The 27,994-nt window shown below is 51.4% G+C and overlaps 1 protein-coding gene across 1 annotated transcript; it reads left to right on the plus strand.

The window, feature by feature from the left end:
* Positions 1-696: 696 nt before the first annotated feature.
* Positions 697-27,994, plus strand: TBX4 (T-box transcription factor 4). Its single transcript, XM_075994409.1, has 8 exons — positions 697-1,085; positions 1,926-2,020; positions 10,137-10,256; positions 11,430-11,577; positions 22,412-22,564; positions 23,324-23,412; positions 23,514-23,743; positions 25,944-27,994. The coding sequence occupies exons 1-8, from the start codon at positions 906-908 to the stop codon at positions 26,561-26,563; spliced, it is 1,635 nt and encodes a 544-aa protein (XP_075850524.1). The 5' UTR covers positions 697-905; the 3' UTR covers positions 26,564-27,994.

The raw sequence follows: 27,994 nt of genomic DNA on the forward strand, positions 1-27,994 counted from the left end.
TAGCTGTGCCCTGAGGCAGGGCTAGGCTCTTCTTTTGAACTGGAGCCACCCTACTGGCCTGGTCTTCAGCTGGAAAGGGTCTGGGTCCTTTGGCCCAAAACAGAGCCCTTTGGAGCTGAAGTGCGAGTGGAGGAGCCAGCGGGTGTGAATGTGAGGGCAGGGCTGGGGAGGCTCCTGGCCAAGTTCAGGGGCTGGATGGGAGTGGCCCTAGCGTGGCTGCTCTGGGTGCTGGGTCTGGGTGTGAGGATGTTTGTGCCAGTGTGGGAAGAGGGTATCTGTGGGGTGGGAATGTGTCCAGGTGAAAGCGTTTGGTTCAAGAAGTCTCTAGCTGAGTGCCCTCTGAGGGCGTGGGTGAGGGCAGATGGGTGAGTAGCGGCCTCAAGGGAAGCCCAGCCCGAGGTCCTCACTGCAAACAGGTGTGGAGTTTCATTTCAGGAGCCTGGGCCCTGCCCTCCAGCCTGGCTCTGCTCTCCTGCATGCCTGGGAAGTGTCTTGGCTGCCCTGGGCCAAGAGTGAGGTCTGGACCCCAGTGATTCCGGGACAGCCGAGAAGACCCAGCCTCAGGCTCCATTGGAACCCAGCAGGAGGGAGGGACTGGGGTGCAGCTAGGGCAACGCTGAGAGGGCGGTCCTTCCCCCAGACCTACTCATCCCCACAACCCCACACCGGGGGCAGGCAGACATTGAACACACGCAGACCCTCCCAGGTCCAGAGCCCGGAGGGTAGGGGCGAGGGTCCTGCCCTCCTCGCCCGCTCCCTCCCCCAGCTCAGGAGGGGGCGGGGTCCACGTGCACCAGGGAGGCCTCCACCCTGCACGAAGCCTCAGCTCAGCTGGAGAGGGCCTTGGGGCCTTTGGAGAGTGTGGACCTGGGCGAGTGACTCCGTGTGTGTTGTGCCCGCAGGAGATGCTGCAGGATAAGGGCCTGTCGGAGAGTGAGGAGGCCTTCCGGGCCCCGGGCCCAGCGCTCAGCGAGGCCAGCGCAGCCAACGCCCCCGAGCCCCCGCTGGCCGCCACGGGCCTCAGCGGAGCCGCGCTCGGCAGCCCCCCGGGCCCGGGCGCCGACGTCGCCGCTGCAGCTGAGCAGGTAGGGCTGCGCCAGCCGTTGGTTAAAAGTTGGGCGTCGGTCTGTCTGCACGGCCGCCGGTGTCCATCGTTCCGTCCAATTGTGGGCAGGACTAGCTTTCAGGGGGACCTGGCAGCGTCTGGGACTCTCTGCCTGATGTCCACTGGGCAGGGTTCACTCTCTCTGCCTTTCGGGCCCTTCTCCACTTTGAGCCCTCAGGGCTACTCTGGAACCAGCCTGCGTGAGAGAGAGACTCGGGGGCAGCAGAGCGAGCCCAGGCCAAGCGTGCAGCTCCCGCGACTTGGAGAATAGGGTGGAGGGTGGGTGGCGAAAGCTTGGGACCAGGCAGGAAGAGCCAACCCGGCTGGGGTGCGCAAGGGAGCCGCTGCGGGGGGCTCCAACGCCGTGGGGAGGTCGCCAACAGGCTTTGTCGTGATAACCAGAGGATCACAATGAACGAAATCTGGCCCGTGTCGATCTGAGCGCAGTATATGCGGTGTGCGTCCTGCGGAGGGTGTGTACGTGCCTCTCTCTCCCTGTGTCGGTGTGTCTGTCTGCAAGCCTGTGCCAGGCGACAGACGTGTTTATGTGTGTGCAGGAGTGTTGTCTACCCCGGGCCAGTTAATATTTGTGTCCTCTGCGGGCCCATCTGTAGGTGCAACCCTGAAGGAGGAGTTTCAGCCACTGATTATTTTTTTTAATTCACCAATCATTAGAAATAATTTCGTGAAACAAAATCTTGAGTTACGGGCTCCCAGGCTGGCTGTGTTTGAGCAGTTCTTCAGGCCTGCCGTTCTTTCCTCAGGCTCCACATGGAGTCTTGGCCAGGCACACATGAGTCCCCCTCCCTCCTATCCCCAGACCATCGAGAACATCAAGGTGGGGCTGCATGAGAAGGAGCTCTGGAAGAAGTTCCATGAGGCGGGCACGGAGATGATCATCACCAAGGCGGGCAGGTCAGCGCTGGAGATTTACTTCTGGGGATGGTGGGTGGGAGCAATGAGGATCTCCAGGGGGATCCCTGAGAAGTCTTCTAGGTCCCAGCCTGGGGGCCTGTGGGAGTCTCCTCTGCTAGTTGGTCCTCAGGGCCACATCTCGCTGCAGCCTGGGACTGGGACAGAAGCCTGCCTAGGGCTACCGCAGCAAGGGTGCCTAGACGGAAGGATTGGGGGGAGGGGTAGTGCTATGCAAATGAAATGCAAAGAAGGATCACATTGCTCAAAGTCCCAACTCCAGCACTGTTGACCCCCTGGGGGGCTGCTTTGTCCTCCTCCCATTGAGGACCAGTGGGGTTTCTCACGGGATTGCATCAGCTGGGTAGCCAGAGAAGCCAGTCAGCAGATGGGGAATGGCAAGAGGACCATACTATTCAGTTTTCATAACTCTTTCAGGAGTAGCGCAAACCGCAAGTCTCTCACTCCAGGGGTACTGCTTCTCTGTTTCCAGCCTGGTCTTTGGCACAGGAAGGCACCACCGTTGGGTTGTGTGTATGCCTTGTTCTGGGAGCAGCTCTGGGGTGGCTGCCAGAGAGAGATGATTTATAAAGTGGAAACATCTTTAAAATGCGTTGGTGTCTGTGGGAGAGAACAGGGAGGAGAGGATGAGAGGAGGAAGACGCAGCCGGGGCATGACTGAGAGATTCGCTGGGGCAGCATGTCTGGGGTGGGGCAGGAATGGCAAAGAGCAGTTATCAGGTGAAGGGGGATTGCTGTAGACACAGACGGGAAAAGTTCGGATTTAAGAACCTCCTCCCCACCTACTCTGCCTCCTCCACATACACACACTTGATTTTGGTCCTCAGGGACAAGTTAGGTATGAAAATGTGCCTTTGCATGGCTCCGTAATTGGGCTTTCGGAGGAAGAAGATGGTGAAGCATCAAGGGATGCAAGGTCAGGGATTTGGAGTCAGACCAGGGTTTGGAGGAGGGAGGGTCCAGTTCCAACTCTGCTACTTCCATCTGTGTAACCCTCAGACCAGGTACTTAAGGGTCTCTGCCCCCTTCTCACTCCATGTTTAAACGAACAGGTCTGCTTTATGCAGTTGTATGTAGAGCACCAAGCACAGCTCCTGGCACATGTGAGCACATAAGAAATGCTAGCTGATAATAATTACAGAAACATCTGGCATCCACTCTAAAGAAGAGTTCTCTTCTTTAGAGAACTTACTTCTAGTTACCAAATAGCTTAGGGAATGACAGGATATTCAAAGGAAACAGAAAGCTGGGGATTTGGAATGTACAGTGTAGGGGTGCTGTGGTCCTTCCCCTGTCTGCTCACTGGCGGGCCTTGCAAAGCTTTCATTATTTTTTTTGAGGGTGAGGTCTGGGCACTTAGCCACCCTCATGTCTTAGTTGGGCAGGTCTCACATCACTACCCAGCTCCTTTATCAGGGGAAGAAGCAGGTTGATTTTAGACCCTGAGTTCCGTGCATTTGGGGGATGGAGATGGGGAAGGAGGATGCACTGGGGGGTTGGCAGAGGAGTGGTCACTGAGGACAGTGGGGGCCAGGTGTCATAAGCCCTGTCTCTTCCTAGCTGAATGCACTTGTGCAAGTCACTAAACCTCCCTGTAGCTCAGTAGTGTCAGGTAAATGGTGACTATAGACCTGCCTGCTGGCCTTCTTTATCTAACAGTTACTGTGAGACTCAAGCCAGGGCATCCTGTGACTGGGTGGGGCTTGGCGAATTGTCAAGTGGATTACAGGTGTGAAAGGGGGGGTTATTTCTTGTACGTGCTGGGGTGGAGAGAAGGAAAGAAGAAAAAGATCCAGAACTTACATTTTTAGGCAGCAAAAATAACCTTGTTGAAAATAAATGGCCAGTATGTTCTCTGGGCATGCCTGGCCTCTGCCATTTTAAACAAAAGGCATTTTGTGGTTCTTCTGAGTGGGGTTTCCTGCCTCTGCCTGGGTCTTCCATCCTCCTCCTCCCCAACACATACGTACTTCAAGGGGTAACCAGCTTCAGGCAGTTGTTTATGCCTGATTCCAGTAGAAGCTTAGGGAATGGGCCTTGGGGAATGATGATAATAATTTTAAAATGGCTGTGATGATGTTGGCCAATTATGGATTCGTGATAGCCTTTCATTTCTCTGGCAGAACGTTATCCTTGCACCAGATCTAGTCCTTAAGAAAGTCATTTGCTTCATCTCCTCCAAACCCGCAAGCCCCCAGTTCTCACAAACCCCATTTCCCCCACTGTCTCCAGAGACCACTTTTATTGCTCAGATTGCTGTGTCTCCCTTCCTTCCCTCATCACTTCCTCACAAGGGTGGCCTCTGGAAGCAGTTTACTTTACTTGGGTTTGTGGCCCTTCAACATCCTGTCCAGTGACTCTCCCTGCTCCCCAAACTGTGTTTCTCTCTACTGGAACCCTTCCTGGGCCATTTCCATTTCTCAACAGTCTGGACCTTTCTCCTGAACCTTGCTTGAATCATGGATTCCTAGACTGCTAGAGCTGGAGAACTGAGAGAACAGAAACCAAACCCTAGAGAAGGGAAGTTAGGCAAATGCTAGGTCTACACAAGCCAAGCAGATGATGCACCCTACAAAACCCCAACTTTGAGAAATTCCTTTGATTGCTTTTTTTTTTTAATGTGGGTTGTTGCTCTGTCCTGGTGGTCCTGGCTGGTTAGGGACATGATAACTGCCATCTGATTGGGCAGGAGCCGGCCCTGGAGAAGGGTAAAGCCAGTGTGTTCTCAAGCCAGTTTGAGTACTTACTTGAGTCACAAGCCTCCTGCCTCGGCTCTTTGCTGTCCTTGAAAGTCTGTGAGTAAAGGAGAAAAGAATCCCCTTCGTTGGATAGTGACTTTGAATTGGCAAACAGTTGAGCAACATGCCAACCACAGCGTGAGACACCAATTTCTGAATGCTCAGGAATTCCTGATGTCGGCTATAAATGGGGGGCCAAACTTCTCCCCAGCCAGTCTCTGTCCCATCAGGCCCCTGCAGCCAAAGGGTTCATGCTGATAACTGCAGAGAGCAGACCCCTCTCTTGGCCTCCTTAAGTCCCTTGATACATGTGAGAAACTGCATTTTCTCCCAAACATAGATAAAAGTGAGCTCCACAAAAATTTAAATATAAACCTCCTAAAAACGAAAATTTCCTAACTGTCTAACTGCCCTACTCCTAGGTCATGGTTTTGCCACCAGATAAATCTCCACTATCAGACTTCATAGCCTGTTGAGTTCAATGTTGCTTGTGTTAGTGACAGTGAATTTGCGTTTGAAAAATGAACTACTGATGAGAACTCCTGTTGAACCTGTATTGTTTGTTATTCTGAGGCAAGGATTTGGCCCAGTTTAATCCGGGGCTTCAAAGCCAATTGCCCTCGCTCTGTATACAGAGCGTCAGAGCCCAGTGGCGTGGATGATAAGAGAAGTAAGGGTTGAAGACACTGGGAAAGTGGGTTGGGGAGAGAGTGCTTTGATCTCTTTTTAAAGTATTTTCTGAAAGCAAAAGTCTATCAGAAGGAAGTGCCTTAAAAAAAAAAATCTAAGAGAACCAACTGACCTTCCAAAGCAGCATCCATTCCACACACCCTCACCCCTCCCGTCAGGGAAAATATTTCTTAAAAATGCTTTGGGTGAATTAGAAAACTGTGTGTATGCGTATGTGCGTCAAAAGTAGAAATCACTTTAGTAGCATTGTCATTGCTCTCAGAAATCATTTGGTTTGGTCTCATTAAAGGCAGCACCGGCACCCCCCACCCCACCCCTAAGCTCAGCTTGCTGGGCCCTGTGTCTCTTCCCAGCACACCTGGGATTCTTCCTGAAGACCCCCGCAAGTTAGGGATAGAAAGACGGGTGGGGTTTTCAATGGCCCCCTGCCCTTTTCCTGTGGCCCATTCTTTTCAGATTCGGGGCTCCAGGGTGTGTGTATATGTGTATACACATACAGAATTTTTGGCATAAATTTTTATTAATCTGGAACATTCCTGCAGAAGAGTGTACAAATCATCAAATCATAAGTGTCAGCTCTAAAGACTTACACGAGATGAACAGACCCATGTAGTCTCCATCCAGAAAAAGAAACAGAACATTATCAGTCCCCAGAAACCTTCTTGTGCCCTCCCAGTCACCACCACCCTGCCTCTGAAACCACCCTCTGGACTTCTTAGCACTTAGATTTGGTTTTCCCCTACACTTAAGAGAAGGCACATGTAGCTGCTCCTGGAGTCCCCGGCACCCGCAGGGAATTCAGAGCTGCCATTGGCTTAGGGTTTGGGGTCCCTGCCAGGCAGAGAGATTCTGGCAGCCCCCTAGGTCTGCTGTTCTTTGCCCCCATCCCTGTCCCTGGGATGTGGTGCCCGGAGTAAGTCAGCAGCTTGAATTTGGCAACCACTTTGGCGGGAGCTCCGCAGCCCTCTGAGCACAGCTATAACTTGCCTGCCCCGTCTCAGCCGTGAGTTCACTTTTATGGGTTTATTGCCAAAATCAAAATGCTCTGAAACCCTTGCCCCGTGCCCGCAAGCCTCTGAAACCGAGAAACGTCTAAGGAAGCTTATCTTAGCAGTTCATTCTAAAACCATTTCCGAGTATGAAGTAGATAAAGGCTCCAGCCCCACACCCTTTCAGAGCTTGTTTCATGATCAGAGGAGAAACCTCGGGCTTTCATCTCCTCTCTCTCTGGTGTGTCGGAGCAGGCTGCTTGTTTATTCCCTTGGCAGAGCCTTTTTCAGTCAAGTTGGGGGGTGCCCCATCTGTCTGGGGGAATAAGAACCCCAGGGGTGTGTGGGGAACTTAGGGAGCAAGGAGAGGGGATTGTGGAGAGGGTGCAGAGGGGCTCTGGGTGGGGTCAGAGAGGCTCAGAGAGAGGGGCAGGGAGAGGGTGGCGCCAGAGGGCTGGCAGGGAGCGGAGCGGGGAGAGAGTGCAGGGAGAGAGCATGTAGGAGGTGGGCACCCAGGACAGGGAGTGGGGCTTTCACATACTGGTGGCAGGGGGCCTGCATGGGACACAGGTAGCCCCTTCTTGGCTCCTGGCTCCTTCCCAGGCATTGCTTTCCCCCATAGGGTGTTGGTTTTCAGGTACATTTTTATGTCATAAATCACAGAAACAACTCATCTCTCACTCCATCATTTCCCATGTTTCATTAGAGAGGTAGAACCGGAGGAAGTCACGGCTCTGAAACCCAGCCTGGCCTCTGTTGCCTGAATCATGAGAGCTGGTGAATACCCCCAAGCTGGGCCTCTAGGCTGGAATGTTATTCCCCTCAGGAACCGGGTGGCAGATAGCTGTGAGGACTTGAATTCTTCCCTCAGCCTGGGCAGAGGTGTGCATCACCTTCACATTCAGCCCTGCTCCTCCCCTGGGTGGACCCTTCATCCTCTGGAGCCATCTGGGTGGGGAAATGATAGTGCCTGGGGCCCCCCAGAGTTTGCTTTGCATGGCCCAGAAGCAGTCCCTGAACTGGACCCTGCCAGAGACCTAGACATCTGGTTCCATGAAGGCAGTGGAGCTTCCTAAGCCCGGCCAGTGGCCAGTGCAGCCAAAACAGAGGACTTCAGCACTCCCCATTCATAAGTGACATCTCACCTACTCTCCTGGCTTCTGAGGGCTGCCACCCTAGGACAAGGGGAACTGGTGGGCAGGGGAGGCAGGCTAGGAGGTACTCTCCTTCCCTGCTCCACTGCCTGCAATGGAGGCTGCTGTCAGTCAGGAGTCTGGTCTGTGGTCAGCTTCTCCAAGGGGTCAGATCACAAGACAGTGGTTTTGTGCCTGGGAGGCAGAGCACAGGACTCCTCAGTGGCCTTCTAGAAAGCACTTAGTGTTAGCCTGGCCTTCTGAGCTGCTGAGATGAAGCTAGTAGGAAGTAAAAGGGGAAGGTCAGAGGCCCTGCAACCCCCTCTCAGCCTAGGCTATGAAGACTGCCACTGCAAGTGGCAGTGAGCCATTTGCTCCTCGCCCCCTGGGTGGATGCTGGCCCTGGGGAGAAGCCATGGGTGCCCTCTGCTGTTGTCACCTGGAATGATTACAGGAGAAACAGGCTAAGTGCAGGCCTCTGGTGCCAGGCCAGCCCAAGCATGGCCAAGGCTGCACCATTTTGTGGCTGTTTCTGTGGCAGTTACAAAATGGTAGTCTGGAGGGGACAGGATTCTTGGCCTTCCCCCAGAGAGGGGGGAGGTAAGGCAGCTGCCACCCTCCCCCTTCAGCTATAGGTCCACCAGGAGAGAGGCAGGGCCAGGAAAGGGTGGTGCAGGCTCCAGCTGTGCCCGCAGGCCCGACAGGGGGGCTGGTAAGCAGGAGGGAGGATTGGGTTCCTGAGCCCCCTCACTTCCCCCATTCCTGGAGAGGGGGTGGGGTGGACATTTGAAAATGCTTTCAATTGACATCTGAGACAAATTCTTCCACACGGTTTATAAGTCCCTAGACTTGCAGCTAGAACTTCCCTCCTCCCTCCAGGCACGCACACATCCACACATGCGCACTCGCATGGCGTGCCCCTGGGCACACCCGAGGCGCACATCCCGCGCCTCCGCCCTGCAGGGCCCTCACTGGCCTCTTCCAGCAAGAGAGGGGCACAGGCTGGGCTGAGCTGGGGGCTGGGCCAGTGTGGGGTTGCACTCTCACCCCAGGGGCCCGGCCTGGGCTTACTGTAAGGTATGCCAGCTTGCCGAGGCCTTGATCCCCTCTGGAAGCCCTGCTTCGTCCAGGTAAGCTGGTGCCCCTGTTGACAAAATAGGGACCCTAATTTGTTTGAGGTATCTAGGACAGCTTGTTGTGAGAGTCCCATGCTGTCTGGAGTTAGTGAGAGGCAGAGGACCACCTGATGGTTTTCCTAGAGTGGACTGGCTGGGCAGTGCTACAGCACAGCGGGGCAGGTTCCCATCTCTTCTGTCTTCAGTTAGGGTTGACCCTGCCTCTCTTGGGGAGCACCTTTGTGGAAGATCAGTGGGGGTAGGGGGTTTTGAGGATTGTGAGGAAGTTCTCTTCCCCCCCGCCCCACCTGGTGAAGCCTAGTGTCAGAGACCTGATGAGCAGGCGAGGGAGCCGTGCCCCAGCAGGTATGTGTGTACGTGCTGTTGTATGTGTGTATATGCTGAAGGGTCTGGGGAAGCCCTTCTCTAGAATGTTCCCTGAACCTCAGGGTCCTGGACAGCCTCAGCATGGGCTGTAAGAAGTAGAAAACATTCTGTTTTTTTGGTGAATCCATTTTCACGGAAGTAGGTCTGATTTGTGGAGGGTGGAATGCAGCAGGGGTCAGTAGTAATAGTCGTAAATTAACTCATTTAATCCACACAGCAATCTATGAGGTAGTAATATTATCCCTGTTTTAGAGATAAGGAAACCAAGACACAGATTCAAGCGAGTTGCCCAAGTCCTCACAGCTTGTCGGTTGTGGGGCCGGGCTGCAGAGCATGGCAGGGTGGTTTCAGAACCTGTGCGCACTCTCATCCACAAGGCTCCTGGACTGACCTTCCCTGACACCTGGTTAGGGTGCATAGGCCCCGGCGAGGCATCCACAGGGAGAAAAACCCCTGCTAAACACACCGAAAGGATCCAAACCTAGCAAGGTTTTCAATAGCAGTCTTCTGTTTTCCTGTGAGTTGTCTTAAGCCCTGAGGGTTTCCACAGAGACATGACCCAGGGGAGGCATCTCATCATTTATGGAAGCAGCTGACAGGGGTTTCCAGGTCATCTGCTCTGGCCCCCTATAGTGGCACCCCATAAGTTCAGTTGTATCTGTGCTGGCAAGGACAGGAGGGAAATTAGGGCAGCCAGGTTGGGGTTGCAGCTCTCACAATCCTGCCGAGGGTCTCTGTGCTTCAGCTGCCCCCCAGCATGTAGGCCCAAATCTTAGGGGATTGTTGGGGAGAGGGGATGTGAATTTGGCAAATCATGTAAACAGACTCTCTTCCTAGACACAGACTGATGGCTGCAGCTAGTGCAGCCCTCTCTTTGTGCAGCAGGGGCAGAGGGGGAAACGAGTCATGCAAGTTACACAGCTATGCCAGGGCCAAGGTTGCTCACTCAGTGGGCAGTGCCTGTTAAAGGCCTTAGCTGCCTCGCTCACTGTGCTGTCTCTCCCGGTCCTCTGTCCTTGCTCCTTCTCACCCACTGGCTCCCCCAGGAGGATGTTCCCCAGCTACAAGGTAAAAGTCACAGGCATGAACCCTAAGACCAAGTACATCCTGCTGATCGACATCGTCCCTGCAGATGACCATCGCTACAAGTTCTGTGACAACAAATGGTAAGAGGCCTGGGACCCTCATGGCATCACTCACCTTCCTTCAACTGCTCTTCACAGGCTGAAGAGGCTCAGTGATGTCTACATACCCACCTCAGGGGTGCTGGGGCTGGAAACCAGCTGCAGTGTTTGGGCGTTTGGTGGATTTCAAAGGTCCATCCTCTCCCCATAGTCATGGACAACTGGGATGTGGTGAATGTGCTGTCACCAAGTAATGGGCAAATTGCTAACACCAGGCAGATTCAGACTCTGTCAGTGCTTCACTGGGGAGGAGCATGGGAACAGTTGTCTTGGGGGACATTAATAGCTAGGGCTATTACCTGGTCTGTGGTGGGCTTTCTCCTGTTTTTCTGCACACTTCCCTCTTAAACCGTGTGCTCACCATCTAGCCTGAGTGAGGCTGCTGGCCCTGGGGGTGGGTGATATACTCTTTGCCAAGGGGCTGCTGGAGGAGACAGGCAGGTTGGGGCACAAACCAAACCAGGGCCACGTAAATAAATACTGGGCTACTTGTCATGTGGCCAACTCCTTAGCACCCTGTCTGCCCCCAGAGATCAGAGCAGCACTTGAGAGAGCAGCTGGCCAGGACGCTGGGCTTTGTGGTGGCTGGGCATTGGAGTGGGCAGAGATTGGGCTGAGGGGGCAGGATTTGGTGGCACGGTCCTGAAAAGTGCCATGTTTCTGTTCTCTCTCCCTGGGCTAGATTAAAACTCGCGGAGCAAGCTCTGGCTGAGGGAACAGCCACCAATTAATTTCTTACCATTGCTTTTGGGGCAAGCGATTTGAGAGTTGTCCAGGTCCTCTGAGACATTCCCTCCAAATAGTATAATTTATAGCATTTAAAAATCATTAATATAACACATACACAGAAACCTAAATCTCCCCACGGTGTCTGTGATTAGCCCCAGTCCTTGAAATAAATGATCACATTTTCCCTAAACCTCCCTTTCTCTTTCTACCGCAGTAAAATGAAAGAGGTTCAGAACTGCTCTCTCTCCTCCTCAGCACTCTCTCCTCTGTCCCTCGCTCCTACCCTGGAAGTCCTAAACTGATGGTGTGGTGGGACCTGCAGCTATTTTTCCCTCTGGTCAGTGGGGGTTTGCTCTCACAGGGGGCTGAGAATGTGGTTTCACCAGACCCCAGAGTGCTCAACTTCTCTGTCTGCTCTATTGGCAGGATGGTGGCAGGGAAGGCCGAGCCGGCCATGCCGGGCAGGCTATACGTCCACCCGGATTCTCCTGCCACGGGGGCCCACTGGATGCGGCAGCTGGTCTCTTTCCAGAAGCTGAAGCTGACAAACAACCACCTAGACCCTTTTGGCCATGTAAGAATGGGGACCGCCTAGCCTTGGGAGGCAGGGATGGGGATGGGGAGAGTGCACCCTTGCCATCCAGCTCTAGGCTTTGGCACTTGCCCGGCCAGTTTGTAGAAGGAGCAGCTGTGCATCCTTCCCCTGCCACTGACTGGCTGGGTGAGTGTCTTAGTGTTTTTGAGGCTTAGTTTCCTTGTCTAGAAAGGGAAGATGACCATATGTGCCTTTTGCGGTTATGAGACTTAGAGAAGCACCTTGCACATAGGAGGCTTTAAATAAATATGATGATGATGATGATGATGGGCCACATCTCTCAGCTTCAGTTTTCCCAAATCTGGCCTTGCTGAAGCGTGACACAAGACAAATAAATCTTTTTGAGAACGAGCCACTGATGAATTCTGAAGCTTCTCTTTGGCAAGTACCGTCTCTCTGCCCTGACAGCCACCCACCCTCTGGAAAAGGAGGGCTTTGCCCTGGCTTATGTGTTAGCTCCGGCCTGGTCTGGCCCGGGATCTGGCTCTCCATAGAGATTCTGAAGCCCCAGGGATGCTGCTGCTGACGTCCCATCCAGGCTGCTCAAGCTCATTCTTTCCCCATCTGGCCCTGGCAGGCCCACAAAAAGGAGATTTTTATGTGGAAACTTTTAGCTCAAGTGTGTAGCAAACAGAAGCCTGGGGACCTGGTACTATCTGCCAGGGTACCAGCCCCACCCCTCCAGGCTGCCTGTGGTTACCGTGGAAGTGCAGGGCAGGGGCTGCTAGAGTAGGCGTGGGTGCTGTGGGTGGGCACGTGTGGGCATGTCCCTCTTTTATGCCCCAGTTCTATTTCTGGGGAGCTGTGTGCAGATCAGGATTCTGTGAAGTGTAATTCCTTATGGAAAATGCCAGCAATGCTTCATTTATGATCGATTGGTTTGTAACTGGTAAGAAGCTCCTCATTTTAGTTTCTCAGAGTCTGTTCAGTGCTCTTCTAAGTCATTGGTGATCTATAAACAACCAATTATAAACAATTAACATAATCAACTCCTGACTTACCTGTCTTGCAAGTCCCTATACTGGATTTCCCATGCAGGGCAGGCAGATGCCCAGTGGCAAGGGCCAGCCAAGTCCCAACCTCTCAGAGCAGAAGAGGCAGAAGCAGAGGGCCTTCTGGGTCTTCCTAGCTACCATCCTGGCCAAGACTTTGCTCCCAGTCAACTCCTACCTGACCTCTGCTTGGCCAGGCTGTGGCACCTGCCTCAAAAGGAGAGGGAGGACCTGTGTTTGGGGAGGCCAGGAACCTAGCCCACAGGCACAGTCTCTGTCCACAACTGCACACACGTGCAGACCCCATGGGGGGTGAGTACAGGGCTTGGCAGGTGCTGCATCTTTAGGTGGCCAGAAATACTTAGGGATCAAAGCTGGAGAGAGGATTCTGGATGCACCAGCTTGCTATCATGATTCGCAGCTGCAGGGACACCGCAGAGGACTCTTCCACCTCCCTGACCCCTGCAGAAAGCGGAAGGGGGAGTCAAGGGAGGAAATGCTTGACCTTCCTTAGGAAGCAGGAAAGAGAGAGATGGCCTCCATAGGCCAGCGATAGGTTTTCCCAGCCTGGATTACTGTTTTGGTGGCTCTAACTCGGTGTATGAGGATTTTGTGATAACACTGCATCTGGTCTTAAATCTGGGCCCTTCAGGCTGTTTGATGGGCTTGTGACACTGGGGGTGGCCCTGGCTGCACTTGCTTGTCTCAGCTCTCCTTGGCAATACGGAGACTGCCGATGTGAACTCAGCTTTCTCCCGAGAGGAATGGGTTGCAGAGTGTCTTCCTTTTCCCTTCATCCTCAACCCAGTACTTGCAGTGTATTGGCTACAGCACTCTGTGGGGGCAGCAGGGCTCAGGTGATTGTCTCAGGGGCTGTGAGTATGAGCAGGTGCTTGGATCCATGCCTTCTGCTCCCTGGTCTAGCACTTAATTGGCTTCTCCAGTTTTCTTTCTATACCCAGGGCTCTAGTTGCCATATTCTCACCTATTTGGTGAAGCATCACTGAAGAGGGAGCAGCCTTTGGCCATGCAGACCAGGGCTGTGGAGGGACATATCTGGGTGAAGGGGCTCATTTGGACCTTGACTTTCTGCCCCTTGGCCTGTGCCAGTGCGAGTGGTGAGCTCCCACTGAAGGGTGAAGAAGTCATCCTTCTTGGCTTGTCAGTGCAGGAGCCTGGGAAAGAGCCATCTTGTACTGTGAACTTGCCCCATACAAGCCCTTCCTTCTGCACAACTCGCTTCTAAATTTTCAGTTTTCCCTAAAAGCTTCCAGGCCTCAAGGAACTTTCTCCAGCCAAATGGACTTAGGGCTTTTCCTGGGGATCCTCACAGTATCCCAGCAGCTTTAGCAGCTGCCTCTTGTTGGCAGCCTTTCCCACTACCCCTGCTGGAGCTGGGCTCTCTCCTCGGGAAAGGGGCCAGGCCCAGGTGTGAGCTGGGATTGCTGCCAGCATGGTGAGTTGAGAGCCAGTTAGAGTGGTGGTGGTATCATCTTGGGGTCTGCCAGGTGGGCTCAGTGTCCTCCTAGCTTGGAAATCCTCAAGTCCAAGTCACCCCATTTCCTCATCCTAAGGAGGTGAATGGGATGTCTGAGAGGCTTCTCTCAAGGAGAAGAGAGCCCTGGTTGTGGGGCTGTAGAGCAGTCATTTTGGGGTAACAGTGTTTTATTAGTTTCTATATCATCCAAGACTCCCTCCCTCCATGAAGTCTGCTTTTCTCTATTGTCTGAGGACCTAGGAGAAGGGTCCAGGTGAGGGCTTGGGCCTGGAAGCCTGTTCCATGTGGCAGGTGAGACCCCGTGACAGGAACCCACCCAGACCACGTGACCATAACCTCCAAAAGATAGGACTGCGTCTGACTAGAAAACGCCTTGTGGGTTTTTGTTGTGAGGGCTTTTCTGGTCTCATGGCAAAAGCCCAAAGGGAATTTTCCAGTCTGAACCTTGGAGGGTAGGTTCAGGGCCTGATCACTGGGGTCTGGGAGTGAGCCCAAGGCCAGTGAGGTACAACAGGCAGCAGGGGCAGGGCAGAAAGGATCCTGAGAGCTGGGGCTGAGCTGACCTGCCTCTAGAAGCCTACCTTGAGCTCCACCCTGCTGCTCTGCTGGCTACCAAAGCTGCCTGCCTGTCATCACCCCCTCCTGCTTGCCACCCTGTTTACCCCCAGCAGCGTCCTGGGCCAGCCAACCATGTGATGGAAAGAGAGGCTGCTTCCCACTCCTTTTCTTCCTCTCCTCTTCAAACAAGCTTCTAGCAATACTTGGGCTTCAGGAAGTCGAGGAGAGCCTCACTAGGGTAGGTAGGGTCTGTATCCTGTGGCAGGACATAGAGATGGCTGGCACGTGAGACGGTCTTTTCTCCTGATTGGGAGGCAGGAAGGAGATGGCTGCAGCAGGTCGTGTGTGTGTGTGTGTGTGTGTGTGTGTGTGTGTGTGTGTGTGCGCGCACGCGCGCTGTTTTCACTGCCTTTGTATCCTAGGACTCTCAGATTGCTGAGGAGGGAGGGCCAGTTTAGGATTTCTGACATAGGAGTCCTGTTGGAGAGACTGAGTCAGCTAGCCTCAGACTCGGGGTTTGCACTGCAGCTCTTCAGCACGTGCACAGTCCCCTCAGTGTGCTGGGTTTCACAAACAGTGCCACCACCTGAATCCCACCCCTATCCCCCAGGCCTGGGGTGATCCTCCCACCCTCTGCACCTGGTTAGTTACTCCTGAGACTCGGGGTCCAGGCTCACGTGCAGCTTCTTCAGGGAGAAAGTTCAGGGTCCCCATCCTATGCTCTCAGAACACTATGTACCTTTGCTTAGTGCTTATCCTAATGCTTGCCAGAATTGTAATTTTATACTTACTTGCATTTTTAAAATTTATGAATATGAAATGCATTCACATGGCTTTAAAAATAAATCACCAAATAAAAATGGCCATAAGGTGAAATCTCCCTCTGCTTGTTCATCCACCCAGGTTCTCTCTCAGCCCCCACCACAGGTAACCAGTGTTACTCATTTCAGCATTTCTTTTTGCACATAAGGCAGGATATACAATCTCACATCCCCTCTTTTATACACAAAAGGTAGCATACTATAAAAACGTTGTTTGCACTTTGCTTCGTAAACTTAGTATATCTTGGAGATCATTCCATTCATAGAGAGCTTCCCCAGCCCCCTGTGTTTTAATAGCTGCATGGAATTTTATCACATAATTATTCCATACATTATGTAGCCAGCCTTTATTGAAGGAATTAGGAGTTTTCCTATTTTTTTGTTCTTCTGTACATTTTACACTGTGCCAAGTATATCTGTGCAATAAATGGCCTATTCAGAGGGGATTTGGATTTGTCATTTTGGAAATATTGCCAGGTTGCCCTTCCTAGGAGTTATGTTCATATGTAGTCCCACCATTGCTACAGCCTTACCAATAGGGATTCGAGAGCAAACTTTTTGATTTTTATCAATTTGATAGGTGAAAAGTAGATATCAGTTTTAATCTGCATTTCCTTTATTATGAGTGAGGTTAGGCATCTCTTTGTGTTTCCTCACTGAGGTTCTTATCATTTGCTCGTTTCTGTCTTAGGTCTTGGATATCTTACCAACTTCTAGGAGCTTTGGTAAATCAGGATTTAGCTCCTACCTGTGATATGACTTGCACTTGTTTTCCTAGTTTGTCCTCTATCATTTGATTTTACCTATTGTGATATTTCCATGCATATGCTTTTGAATGAATTTATCAGCATTTTCTATATGTATTCTGGGTTTTGAGGTATTGAAAGCCCAAACCTACTCCTTGTAAAGGGATTTTCTTCTATATTCTTCTAGTATTTTATGGATTTATTTTTACATGTAAACCATTGATCCTTTTGGAATTTATCCTGGCATTTGACATGAGGCGTGAATCTAGCTGTTTTGTTTTTTTTTCCTGGAAATCTATCCAATTGTCCCAACACCAGTAATTGAATAGTCTTCTTTCTTCTCATAGTTTGGGATGCCTTATTTCTGTACACTGAATTCCCATATGAATTTGTGCCTATTCCTGTGCCAGTCCCTTAACTGTTGAGACTGAATAACAGGTTTTAATGTTTGGCATGGGGTGAGTCTACCAGGATCTTCTTTTTCAGAGTTTTCTTGGCGAATTTTGTCTGTTTCTTCACATGAATTTTAGAATCAGCTTGTGGTGGTCAAAAAGAAACTTATATTCTTATGGGAATTGTCTTGCATTATATATTTACTTGGGGAGGATTGATAGGAATGCCTTTCTCTTTGGAGTAGTTGTTTTTTTTCCTTCTAAGTATATGGAAGTTTCCTTCATGAGGCCCTTCACATTTCTTGTTAGGTATGTCACCTTGCTTGTTACTATTACAAATGCAATCTTTCTTCCACTATATTCTCTTACCACTTGTTTTTGCTTGACTTTGGGGTGACTGACTGTGAGACTTCACTAGATAGTAGACCATGAGGTTTTCAAGCACCTTATATGCATTCTAGTTCCTAGCACCATGTCTGGCAAACCAGTTGGTGCTGGTGGATGGTAAGTGGATGAGTAAACCCACTAAAGTTAGGGGGTGACAAATAGACAGTAAGGATACTTCCTCTGCCAGGGGCTGATGTCCCCCTGCAAGCTTATGCTGTTAACTTGCCAATGGGGACCCAGAGCTATTTATCTCCCTCTTTTCCTCTCACATTTTGTGAGCCCTGACAATGTGCCAAACCCTTGCCAGGTGCCTTGGGAGATACAGATGCTCTACAGAAATCCAGAACAGGCCCCACCCTCCCCAGGCAGGTAAAGGTAAGAGCTCAGGCTTGGAAATTAGTACCAATTCTGGCTCTGCCTCAAATTGGCTGTCTGATGTTGGGCAAATGCCTTCATCTCCCTGACCCTCTATTAAAATGAGGACAATAGTAATGCCTACTTTATAAGGATGTTAAGATTAAATATATGATATATGAAAAATACCTAGCACAGAGCCTGGAATGTAGGATATGCTTAGAAAACATTAGCTATTCTGTTGCTGTGAGAAAAGGCAAGAAGGGTTTGGGACCCAATGGTACCACCCCAGGGTTGCTGCCCTGGGCATGAGGCCTAAGACCCATCTGGCTAAGGCCTCTTGAGTGGGCTAATGGGCTGCCTGACCATTTTCAGTTTGAATTCTCCTTGGACTGGTCACTTACCTCTGCAGGTCTCAGTTTTCTTTTCTTCTTTTGTTTTTGAGCTGCAGATCCTATCTCTGTCCTAACCTCTTTGCAGGGCTAGAGGATGGGGATGGGTAAGAAGGATGATGGAGAAGGAAGGTAGTCTTAGTAAAATTATGATGCAGGGTAAATCTGATTTTAATATATGATAAAATGGACATTAGCCACATTGTTGTGTGGCTACAATCGAGATATGTGTGTTCTGCGATGGACAATAGGGCCTGGTGATCCATGTCCCTTGCAGTGTTTGGTTGATACCTTCTCATTAGTTACCGAGCTTGTTGTTGAGAGCAGCGTGTGCTCTCTGCAAGGCCATCTGGATCCTGCTCAAGACTCTGTCTCCAAGCAGCTGTGTGTCCTTGGGCAAGTCACGTTCCCACTACAAGCCTTCTGTTCCTCATCTGTAAATCAGGAGGTTGGACCAGAATGATCTCAATGGTCTGCCTCTCCATGCCCTAATGTTCTGTGATTCTAACATAGATAAATCTGGGCTTCATTGGCCAAGCACGCTATGGTGATCTCTTGAGGAGATGGATGTTTGGCGCGATTGCAGTTGTTAAAATAGAACAGCCTTCTGAATTGTGGCCAGAACATAATGAATCCCATTTCTGTAAAACAATGATGATGATGGAACCAGTCATGTAGCGGGGTTGTTGACGTGGCTGGCCCATTTGGCCCAACATCCTCTGCAACAAATATAAATGTGAAACTCTGGCAAAGAAGTTTAATGTGGTGCCTGAGGAACTTCCGAGCAAAGCCAGGTGTGTGAGTCACTAAGTTGGTTTCATATTCTCTCGGCTGATGGGACTGAGGCTCAAATTTAGACTTGACTTGCATTGGTTCAATCGGTGGGACTTTCTCTCAGACACCTGTCCAGGTTCCGGACTGTCAGAGTGGGGAGGGGTATTCGGGACCGTGTACTCGAAAGCCCCACTTTACATACAGATGTGACCCCAATGGCTGGAGGAGAAGAGCTTGCTCAGGACTTACACCTGGTGAACAGAGATGATAGAGGCTTCTGGATCCTTTTTGACTTCTCTGTGGATGGGATTGTACTCCCCTAGTGGCTCCTACCCACGCCTGTAGGTCTGGCAGTTTCCTTCTTCTTAGGTCTCCCTGCCACCCTGTCTGGTTCTCTCTCCTAGAAAGTGTGTTGGGCAGTCTCTCCACCCCTTTGTCTGATGGGCTAAGGAGTTTGGCCTTTATTTCAAGGGGTAATCAGAGGTGGCATTCTGAATATAAGGCATTTATTGAGCCCTGTTTACTGGAAGGAGTAGTGGTGGGGCATGGGGGCAAGAAGAGGAAATAGAAACGGCCCGGCTCTCAAGTAATGTCCAATCCTCCTGGATGTCTCAGAAGGTTCTGAGCAGAGGAGTGACTCGACAGGATGTGTAGCAGGTGGAAGTGGAGGAGAAGTAGATGGAGTCAGGCAGAAGGTGTCCCAGCAACCCAGCCAGAGATGGCAGGGGCCTGAACCAGGGTGGCGGGGAGGGAACAGAGCAGCTTTTGTTTTATAGAGTCACAAGATTGGTCACTGAATGGATCTGAAGATGGTGACAGTGAGCAGAGGAGTTGATGATGCCCAGGGCCATGACCAGACCAGGACGATGGTGACTGCCCAGGTGTCACAGGAGCCAGGTGTCCCGCACAGCCTCCCTGGGGTATTGGTGCCTGTGGCCAGTGTCTCAGGTTCTGTCAGTCCACTGTCTTTGTCCTCCCACCCTGGGAGAGGCGAGTGACCAGGGGTTGGTGCTGGGAGCTCACAGAAGGACTGTCCACGCACATGTTCAGTCACAGTTTTTGACCTGACAAATACCTTAGAGATTATCTTGTCTCTAGTAAGAAAGTAAAGACCAAAGAGGAGAGGACTTGCCTACATTCCCACAGAAAGTTTGTCGTCACAGCCCAAATCTTCCCACTCCTGTAACCCAGCCCTGCACTTACTAAATCCTGTTTGGGGGCACAGGAACCTGGAGGTATTAAAGGAATAAAAGATAGGGCCCTTTCTCCTGAGGAGTTAATAGTTTAACTTCAGTCCCTGTCAGGGACAAGAAAAAACAGGAATCCATGAGGAAGCAGCATAAAAGCCAAGTAGATAATGTACGAGGAGGAAGTTTCAGAACAGGCAGTTCAGAGTGGGCCCTAGTATCTGGGAAGGCTTCCAGGAAGCACTGGGTCCTCTGGGAAGAGATGATAGGCCTAGAAGGTGAGAGAGAACAGGAAAGGAAGATCAGGAGGTAGAGGGAACTGTATGTGCAAAGTGCATAGGTACGGATCCAGGCATTTCTGGAGACATGGGCTACCCCAGGTATTAAATCACTGGATCTTCAGGGAACTTAGGTCTTTTGTGGGTTCCTGCAGCTTTGTGAATAGTGCAGGGTGACAGAGTAACATAAAGGGACTGTGGAGTGTTTTCCAAGACCCAGTAGCTCTTCTCACCATGGAGTATTCCCAGGCTTCTGGATCTCCTGGAAAGAGACACACATCGTGAGTCCCAAGGTAGGATTCATGTCCTTCAGTCTCTCTTGAGTTTCTCATCTGGCAGACCCCCAGTTGGGCAGTGGGTCCCCAGCTACAGAACATGGTTTGGAGTCTGGAAAGTTCTCTACCTGCCCCAAGAAGGTCCCAAGGTTTGTCACTAATGGTGGGAGGGAGAGGCAGTGACAGGGAGTGGCCAATGCAGGAGGCAGAAAGGCTGGTTCCTGCTGGATGGAGCCACCTGGCTGAATGCAGGAGCCCAGGGAAGGCCAGAACCCACAGCCCAGCTCCCAGCGCGCACCTCCTTCCGCAGCTGAGCCTGCTCTCTGGGCTCCCTGTCCCCCAGGGCATGAGAAGAGCAGAATCTTCCTAAACTAAGACTCATGGAAGAGCCTAACTCTGGCCTTTCTCTTGGTCACCAAAGGGTTAAACCGTTTACTATAAGCTTCAGCACCAGGTCAGGTCCCTGGGAACCTGGAAGGGTGTGGCCAGCCCAAGGAAGGGGCACTCCCAGGTAGAGAGAGGACCTGTGAGGGGAATGGGACCTGAGGCCCAGCCAGGACAGAAACCAAAGGGTTAACAGAAGCCACAGAGCTGATAAAATGCCCCAAATTCCTGGTCCTGCCTCCAATGGGGAGGGTGTCTGGCAAATGTCAACGATAAAAAATACACTTTAAGGGCACATGATGCAGCTGCTACCGTGGGGCGCAGCCAAAGAGGCAGGTTTGGAGCAGCAACTACTGTGAGGGACTCTGGGGACTCCTTGCTAAGCTTTATCCAGCTGGGGTGACCTGCATTCCCCAGCCATGGCACCTCAAGGGCCCTTGGGTGCCTGGACCCTCTGGCATTGTTTCAGGAACTCTGCTGGGCTCCTGTCTTGGCACTCGAACTCCAGCCCACACTGGACCTCCCTGCAGCCTGGCAGCTGCCTTGGGCAGGTCTGAGGGCCGGATGCATCTGCATCTCTCCAGCATCCCCTCAGGCCTCTGTGAACATGAATGAATGCGTGATGGGATGGGAAAATTAGAGTGGGGCGTTTCCTCTTCCTCGCCCCCATCCTGCAGAGCCCTGGGCTGTGAAGCTGCTTTTGTAGCAAATTTGAGGTGAGGCAGCTGAGGGTTCACAGCCGGCATGTCTGGGGAAGGCAGGTCACATGTGAGGGGGTGGGAAGAGGTCATCCAGGAGGGGTCCTTTGAAGGAGGTATGTTATGTGTTATGATCCCATTTTACAAATATGAAAACTGAGGCTCAGAGAAGTCGAGTGACTTGTCTGAGGTTACACAGGGAATTGGCAACACTGTAGACTTTTGCTGACAACTCAGAATTCCACCTCTGCTATGCTGAGTTCATGGAGGGCTTTTTATTTATTTCAGAATATTATGGGGGTATAAATGTTCTGGTTACATAATTTGCTTTTGTGCAGTTTGAGTCAAAGTTATATGTGTGCCTGTCACCCAGTTAGTGTGCATTGTACCCATTAGGTGTGAATTTACCTGTCCCCTTTCCATTGAGTTTTACTCTATGTACATGTGGGTGTGGATTGATTTGTTCCAATTTAACAGTGAGTACATGTGGTAGGGCTTTTACACTGTTGAGGGCTTAGCCTCAGTTCCCCATTACCACAGTGAAACAATCGGCCATATAATGCCTGGGGCCAGGCATTAGTATGGGAGTGGGGAGGTTAGGTGGAGGCTCAAGGGCCTGGCTCTTCACTTGGGATCTTTTTTATTTTTGAGACAGTTTTGCTTTGGTGCCCAGGCTAGAGTGAGTGCCGTGGCGTCAGCCTAGCTCACAGCAACCTCAGACTCGGGGGCTCAGGTAATCCTTCTGCCTCAGCCTCCCTAGTAGCTGGGACTACAGGCATACACCACCATGCCCAGCTAATTTTTTTCTATATATATTTGTTGGCCAATTAATTTCTTTGTATTTATAGTAGAGACGGGGTCTTGCTCTTGCTCAGGCTGGTTTCGAACTCCTGACCTCAAGCAATGCGCCCGTCTCGGCCTCTCAGAGTGCTAGGATTATGGATGTGAGCCACCATGCCCGGCCTTCACTTGGGATCTTTTTGGGCTCAGTCCTGATAGGCCCTGGCTTGTAGAATGAACAAGGTCAAGGACCTGGGGCTTGAAGGTGGGAACCTGAATGAGATCTTTGTCTTCCAGATCATTCTTAACTCCATGCACAAGTACCAGCCACGGCTCCATATTGTTAAGGCTGATGAGAACAATGCTTTTGGCTCCAAAAACACAGCCTTCTGCACGCATGTGTTCCCAGAGACCTCCTTCATCTCTGTGACCTCCTACCAGAATCACAAGGTACAGCCACAGCCCCCTCCACTAGCACGGCATTCCCGCCGCCACTGCAGAGAGGCAGGAAGTGAAGAGGCAGGCCCAGAGCAGGGGCATCAGGAACCTGCAGTGTCCCTCAGAGCAGTGAGCAAATTGAGCAGAAAAGGACACTAGACGTGTGCATCTTCAGCATGAAGTAATTATGGTCACAGTTGGCAGCTGTAAAAAATGGGGAGCACGGAGTCTGCCATGGGGTTTGAGTGTTAGGCCCTTTTGTTCTACAATCTTCTTTCTCCTGGTGCATCCAAAGGTAGTATTCTGGGCCTGCAAAAGGGGACAGAGGACCCCAGACACTGCTGCTGTGCCCTGGGAGGTCTCAGCCCCCCTCGCCAATCACCACTCTTTATATTACATGCACTGTGCACTGGGACTGGTGGTGTAGACAGGGTCCCTGGGGAAGGGCTGTGGTGGATTTGAGGGAGAAGAGTTACATTTGCATTTAGGACCTGATGTGGCAGTTATACAGACAGGGGCAGCATGCAGAGGAAGCTCTCTGAAAAGCTTACAGGTCCCCAGAGAGACTGCTGGAGACTGAAGCCAGGCAGTGGGCTGGGAGTTGCAGAAAGGATCAGAGTAGAACAAGTGGAATGGATCAGAGCCAGGGACAAGCCAGATGGCCACTGTCCCCAGGCTCTGCCACGGCTCTGGATATGTTGGGGATGGGGGAGGAGGGCCCAGAGGTCAGCTCTCTTCCCAGTGACTCTACCCTGTGTCCTCTCCTGGCAGATCACACAGCTGAAAATTGAGAATAACCCCTTCGCCAAGGGATTTCGTGGCAGTGATGACAGTGACCTGCGTGTGGCCCGGCTGCAGAGGTGGGGCTGCGTGGGGGTGGGAGAGGCAGACTGGGTTCAGGCATGTGGACTGCATAACCCTCAAGGCATCTTTTATTTCTCTGTCTTCCCTGCCCCTTCAGCAAAGAATACCCTGTGATTTCGAAAAGCATCATGAGGCAGAGACTCGTGTCCCCCCAGCTCTCAGCCACGCCGGACGTCGGCCCCCTCCTCGGCGCTCACCAGGCGCTCCAGCACTACCAGCATGAGAACGGGGCACACGCCCAGCTGGCTGAGCCGCAGGACCTGCCCCTCAGCACCTTCCCCACCCAGAGGGACTCAAGCCTCTTCTATCACTGCCTGAAAAGACGAGGTAGCTCTCTCCTAGTCTATAAGCCCTGGAGGGTCAGAGGAGGGGTGGGGTCCTCCCCACCACACACACTTATCTGGGTGCTTGTGTGGCCTAGGAGAGTGGGCCTGAAGGGTTAGGGACCATGCCTTTACTGCATCCTTTGGAATCCTCACAGCTTGTGGCCTTGTCCCCAGACAGGATTCTACCTAAAAGGCCACAGGAGGACACTGAAGCTTCACAATCCAGGTTTTTGGATTGGGGCTGTCATTTATCAAAGCAACTTCCATTCCAGAACAGAGAGTCCTGTGTGCAGGGTTCTCTAACCTCCTCCTACAAAGATCTGCAAAAGCTGCTTAAGAGTTGAAATGAGGCCAGGCGTCGTAGCTCACACCTGTAATCCTACCACTCTGGGTGGGCGGATTGCTCAAGGTCAGGAGTTCGAAACCAGCCTGAGCAAGAGCGAGACCCCGTCTGTACTATAAATAGAAAGAAACTAATTGGCCAACTAGAACTGTATAGAAAAAAATTAGCCGGGCATGGTGGTGCATGCCTGTAGTCCCAGCTACTCGGGAGGCTGAGGCAGCAGGATTGCTTGAGCCCAGGAGTTTGAGGTTGCTGTGATCTAGGCTGACGCCACGGCACTCGCTCTAGCCTGGGCAACAAAGCGAGACTCTGTCTCAAAAAAAAAAAAGGAGTTGAAATGAGCTTGTGTGGATGCAGATAGGCCACAGCACTGTGTTTGTTGGGCTGCTTTGTGACGGAAAACCATGACATGTGGGCTCTGGTACCAGGTCTTGCTTTTTCCAGGGATAGAATAGGAATGATTAGTGTTATTCCACCAGAAGACCTCACCAGACCACTGGAATTCCCTTGGGAATGAGTCTGGGGACTTCTTGCAATCCAGAATGTTCTCTCAGTCCTGTTCTCAGGGACTAGCCAGGTGGAGCTCCAACTGGTCCTTGCACAAGTCCTGCTAGAACTCAATGGCCCAGAGCAGGGAATCCACAAACTGTGGCCCTTGGACCAAATCCTGCCTGCCACATGTACAAAATGGTTTTTGATATTTTAGTTGGAAAAAAATGACTATTTCATGATATGTGAACATTATATGAAATTCAAATCTTAGTCTGCCTCCATAAACACAGTTTTGTTGGAACACAGCCATACTCATTTACTTATATATTGTATGGCTGCTTTCATGGGACAGCAGTATAGAGTGGCTCACAAAGTCTTAAGTATTCACTATTTGGCCCTTGACTGAAAAAATGTGCTCCCTCTTAACCCAGAGTGACTGGTCATCTGCCAAGACCAAGAACTTGGTACAGGGAGGGCTGAGTAAGGGGCAGGTAAGAATAGGGCAGATTCCCCACCAGGACATAGGCCTTCAAACTCAGCCCCTCCGCTCACGCCCCTTGTGCACACACACAGCTACCAGAGTGGATCCCTAGAGAAACAGCAGGCCAAGATGAGCCTCGGGTGAGTGTTCTTAACTTGGCTGAGTGGGTCACTCCCTGGGCAGCCCTGGCCCCAGAGGAGGTTGTGTCACTCTAGACAGTTAAGCCCTCATGGCTGAGGATGTTGAAAGACACACACACAATTTGTGGCATCTGATATTATCTTTCCCCAGCGTATCAACTCAGCCTGAAAACTATGTCACCTTTTTCACTTACTACCAGTTCCATGTCTTCATTTTGCAGCCACTGTTGGGTTGGAACCTGTGTAATAAAACACAGTAGGGTGACTTCCTCGCCTATGAGTAGCTTTGGCTTACTGAGGCCTTCCTGGGAGCTGAGGATCGAGACAGAAACCTCAGGGCCTTACTTTTTTGGCTCATTCAGACAGATGTGGCCTTTGGGCCTGGCACTAGCCTCCACTTCCCATGGCCAGCCTAGACCGAGAAGGCCACTGCACACCAAAGCCTCTTACTATCCCAAGAGTCAGGCTGGCAAAGGATCAAAGCCACATGCTGCCTGGCCAAGCACTGCACTCAGTGTCCAGCGATGTGGTGTCCTCCTCAGCCTCTGAGTAGGGTCCGTAATCTGACCACTTTTTGGCTGCTGCCACCTTATAAAAGCTGTAGCTGATTACAATGGCTCTGGGAATACCATGGTAACATGAGGCAAGGGCGGGTGCTGAGTGACAAGGGCAGGCTGTCCTGGCATCCAGCAGGGTGCCCTGGGCTGCTGGAAATAGCTCTTCCTGATATTTGTTTGTCTTTCAGCAGACAGTGCCCGCCACCTGGACTTACCGTGCAAGCGATCCTATCTGGAAGCTCCCTCTGCAGTCGGGGAGGATCACTATTTCCGTTCTCCCCCTCCCTACGACCAGCAGATGCTCAGCCCCTCCTATTGCAGTGAGGTGACCCCAAGAGAAGCCTGCATGTACTCAGGTTCAGGGCCCGAGATTGCCGGCGTGTCTGGCGTGGATGACTTGCCCCCGCCTCCGCTGAGCTGTAACATGTGGACTTCAGTCTCGCCGTACACCAGCTACAGCGTCCAGACCATGGAGACTGTGCCCTACCAGCCTTTCCCCACACACTTCACTGCCACCACCATGATGCCTCGGCTGCCCACCCTCTCTGCTCAGAGCTCCCAGCCGCCAGGAAACAGCCACTTCAGTGTCTACAATCAGCTCTCACAATCTCAGGTCCGAGAGCGGGGGCCAGCCGCCTCGTTCCCAAGAGAGCGTGGCCTCCCCCCAGTGTGCGAGAGGAAGCCGCCCTCTCCACACCTGAATGCTGCCAATGAGTTTCTCTACTCTCAAACCTTCTCCTTGTCCAGAGAGTCTTCCTTACAGTATCATTCAGGAATGGGGACGGTAGAGAACTGGACTGACGGATGACTGTCACGTCTCCTCGACAGCCCCGGGACCATGTTGCTCCAGCGTTAACCTCCGTGGGTGGCCTGCACTACCAAGAAACACAGGGAGGTATTTCAGAGGGGGAGTGTGTGTGCGAGTGCGTGTATGTATTTGGAGAGCATCTCTCTTCCGACATACAACTGAGGCCACGACAAGAAAAAAAAACCCACAATTATCTGATTTTGGCTGCAGGACCTGGGTTCATTGACATCTCTTGGGATGCCCATGGGTGGGATGGGAGTGGAGAGTTCATATGAGGTATTTAGAGGTTTTTATAATATGATCTTTGATGTACTCAGGGGCCAGCTGGTAAGGTCCCTCCCACAGAAGAGATTTCCACTGCTAGGGAGGGCTCTGCACATAGCTTAGAGCTCCTGGCCTCCTGTTTACAAGGGGAGCTGAGAAACCTTGTTTTGGTAGCAGGAGGCCCACCCTTTTGGCTTCTGTGAGAATACCTGAGAGATGGGCTCAGCCCCAGAGAGTGCTTTGAGAGTAGAGTTGGCTCCTCAGTTAGTGGCTGGCCTTGAAATTGATTCCTGGAGGTCTGAGGGCTGACTTGCAGAAAGGATCATGTGCTAAAAGTTCTTTTTTCCTTTAAGAGGAGGGAAAATGTAACCAATAGCATCTTTGTCATTCACATTTTGTCATAAGGTACAAAGCCCTTTCCCCGAGGTCCCCAGCCTACAGTCTCTTACTCTGGTGCGCAAGATGCAGGCACCATCCGCATCCTGTGACTAGCAGTTATAAAACATACCTCCCCTAGCAGTGTCCCCAGGAGACCACCTTGGAGCTGATGGCAGGCATCTCCAGGGCCTGCTCTGCTCCTGGACCTCTGTCTGGAGCAAGAAAGCCCAACAGAAATAAGGAGAATTGAAAGATGCATGTAAATTCAGCCAGTAAGCTCAGAGGAGCAAAGATAATTCTCCGGTGAGGTGCTCTCACAGCCCTTAGCCCTGCTCTTTATTGTTGAATGTCACCGGACCATCTGTGTAGCTGGTGTGAACTCTAAGTACAATTTGGGAAATCACTAAACTCTTTGCATGCTGAATAGTTATTTATATATTATATGAATAAATAAATATATATATCTATCTCACAAATGCGGGCCACACGTCAAATTCAGCTTTGCTTTTTACAAATGAATAAACTCAATAAAAATGAACGGAGGTATTTGGAAAGACATCTATTTAAATTTTTATTACATGTTTGATGTTAAAGACTAAAAATGATTTAGATGAAACATATATATATGAACAAACACACACTACAGGTAAAGCTTTTTTAGAGAACACATTAGCTAACAGGCGATATGGAACGTCAAGTGTTTTGTTATATATAGCATGGACATTTTATTTTACATATCGGAACATAAAGCCATTTTACAACTGTGAAACGTGTGGGTGCTCTTTATTC

The sequence above is a fragment of the Microcebus murinus genome, chromosome 18, assembly GCF_040939455.1.
Source record: "Microcebus murinus isolate Inina chromosome 18, M.murinus_Inina_mat1.0, whole genome shotgun sequence".
In the NCBI taxonomy this organism is placed as follows: Eukaryota; Metazoa; Chordata; class Mammalia; order Primates; family Cheirogaleidae; genus Microcebus; species Microcebus murinus.

What these genes read in the sequence shown, in the direction of transcription:
- TBX4 (XM_075994409.1), top strand. Translation starts at nt 906, where the DNA reads ATGCTGCAGGATAAGGGCCTGTCGGAGAGTGAGGAGGCCTTCCGGGCC. An exon ending in ATCATCACCAAGGCGGGCAG is followed by an intron (nt 2,021 to 10,136) that starts GTCAGCGCTGGA and finishes TGGCTCCCCCAG; the next exon opens with GAGGATGTTCCCCAGCTACA. An exon ending in AAGTTCTGTGACAACAAATG is followed by an intron (nt 10,257 to 11,429) that starts GTAAGAGGCCTG and finishes CTCTATTGGCAG; the next exon opens with GATGGTGGCAGGGAAGGCCG.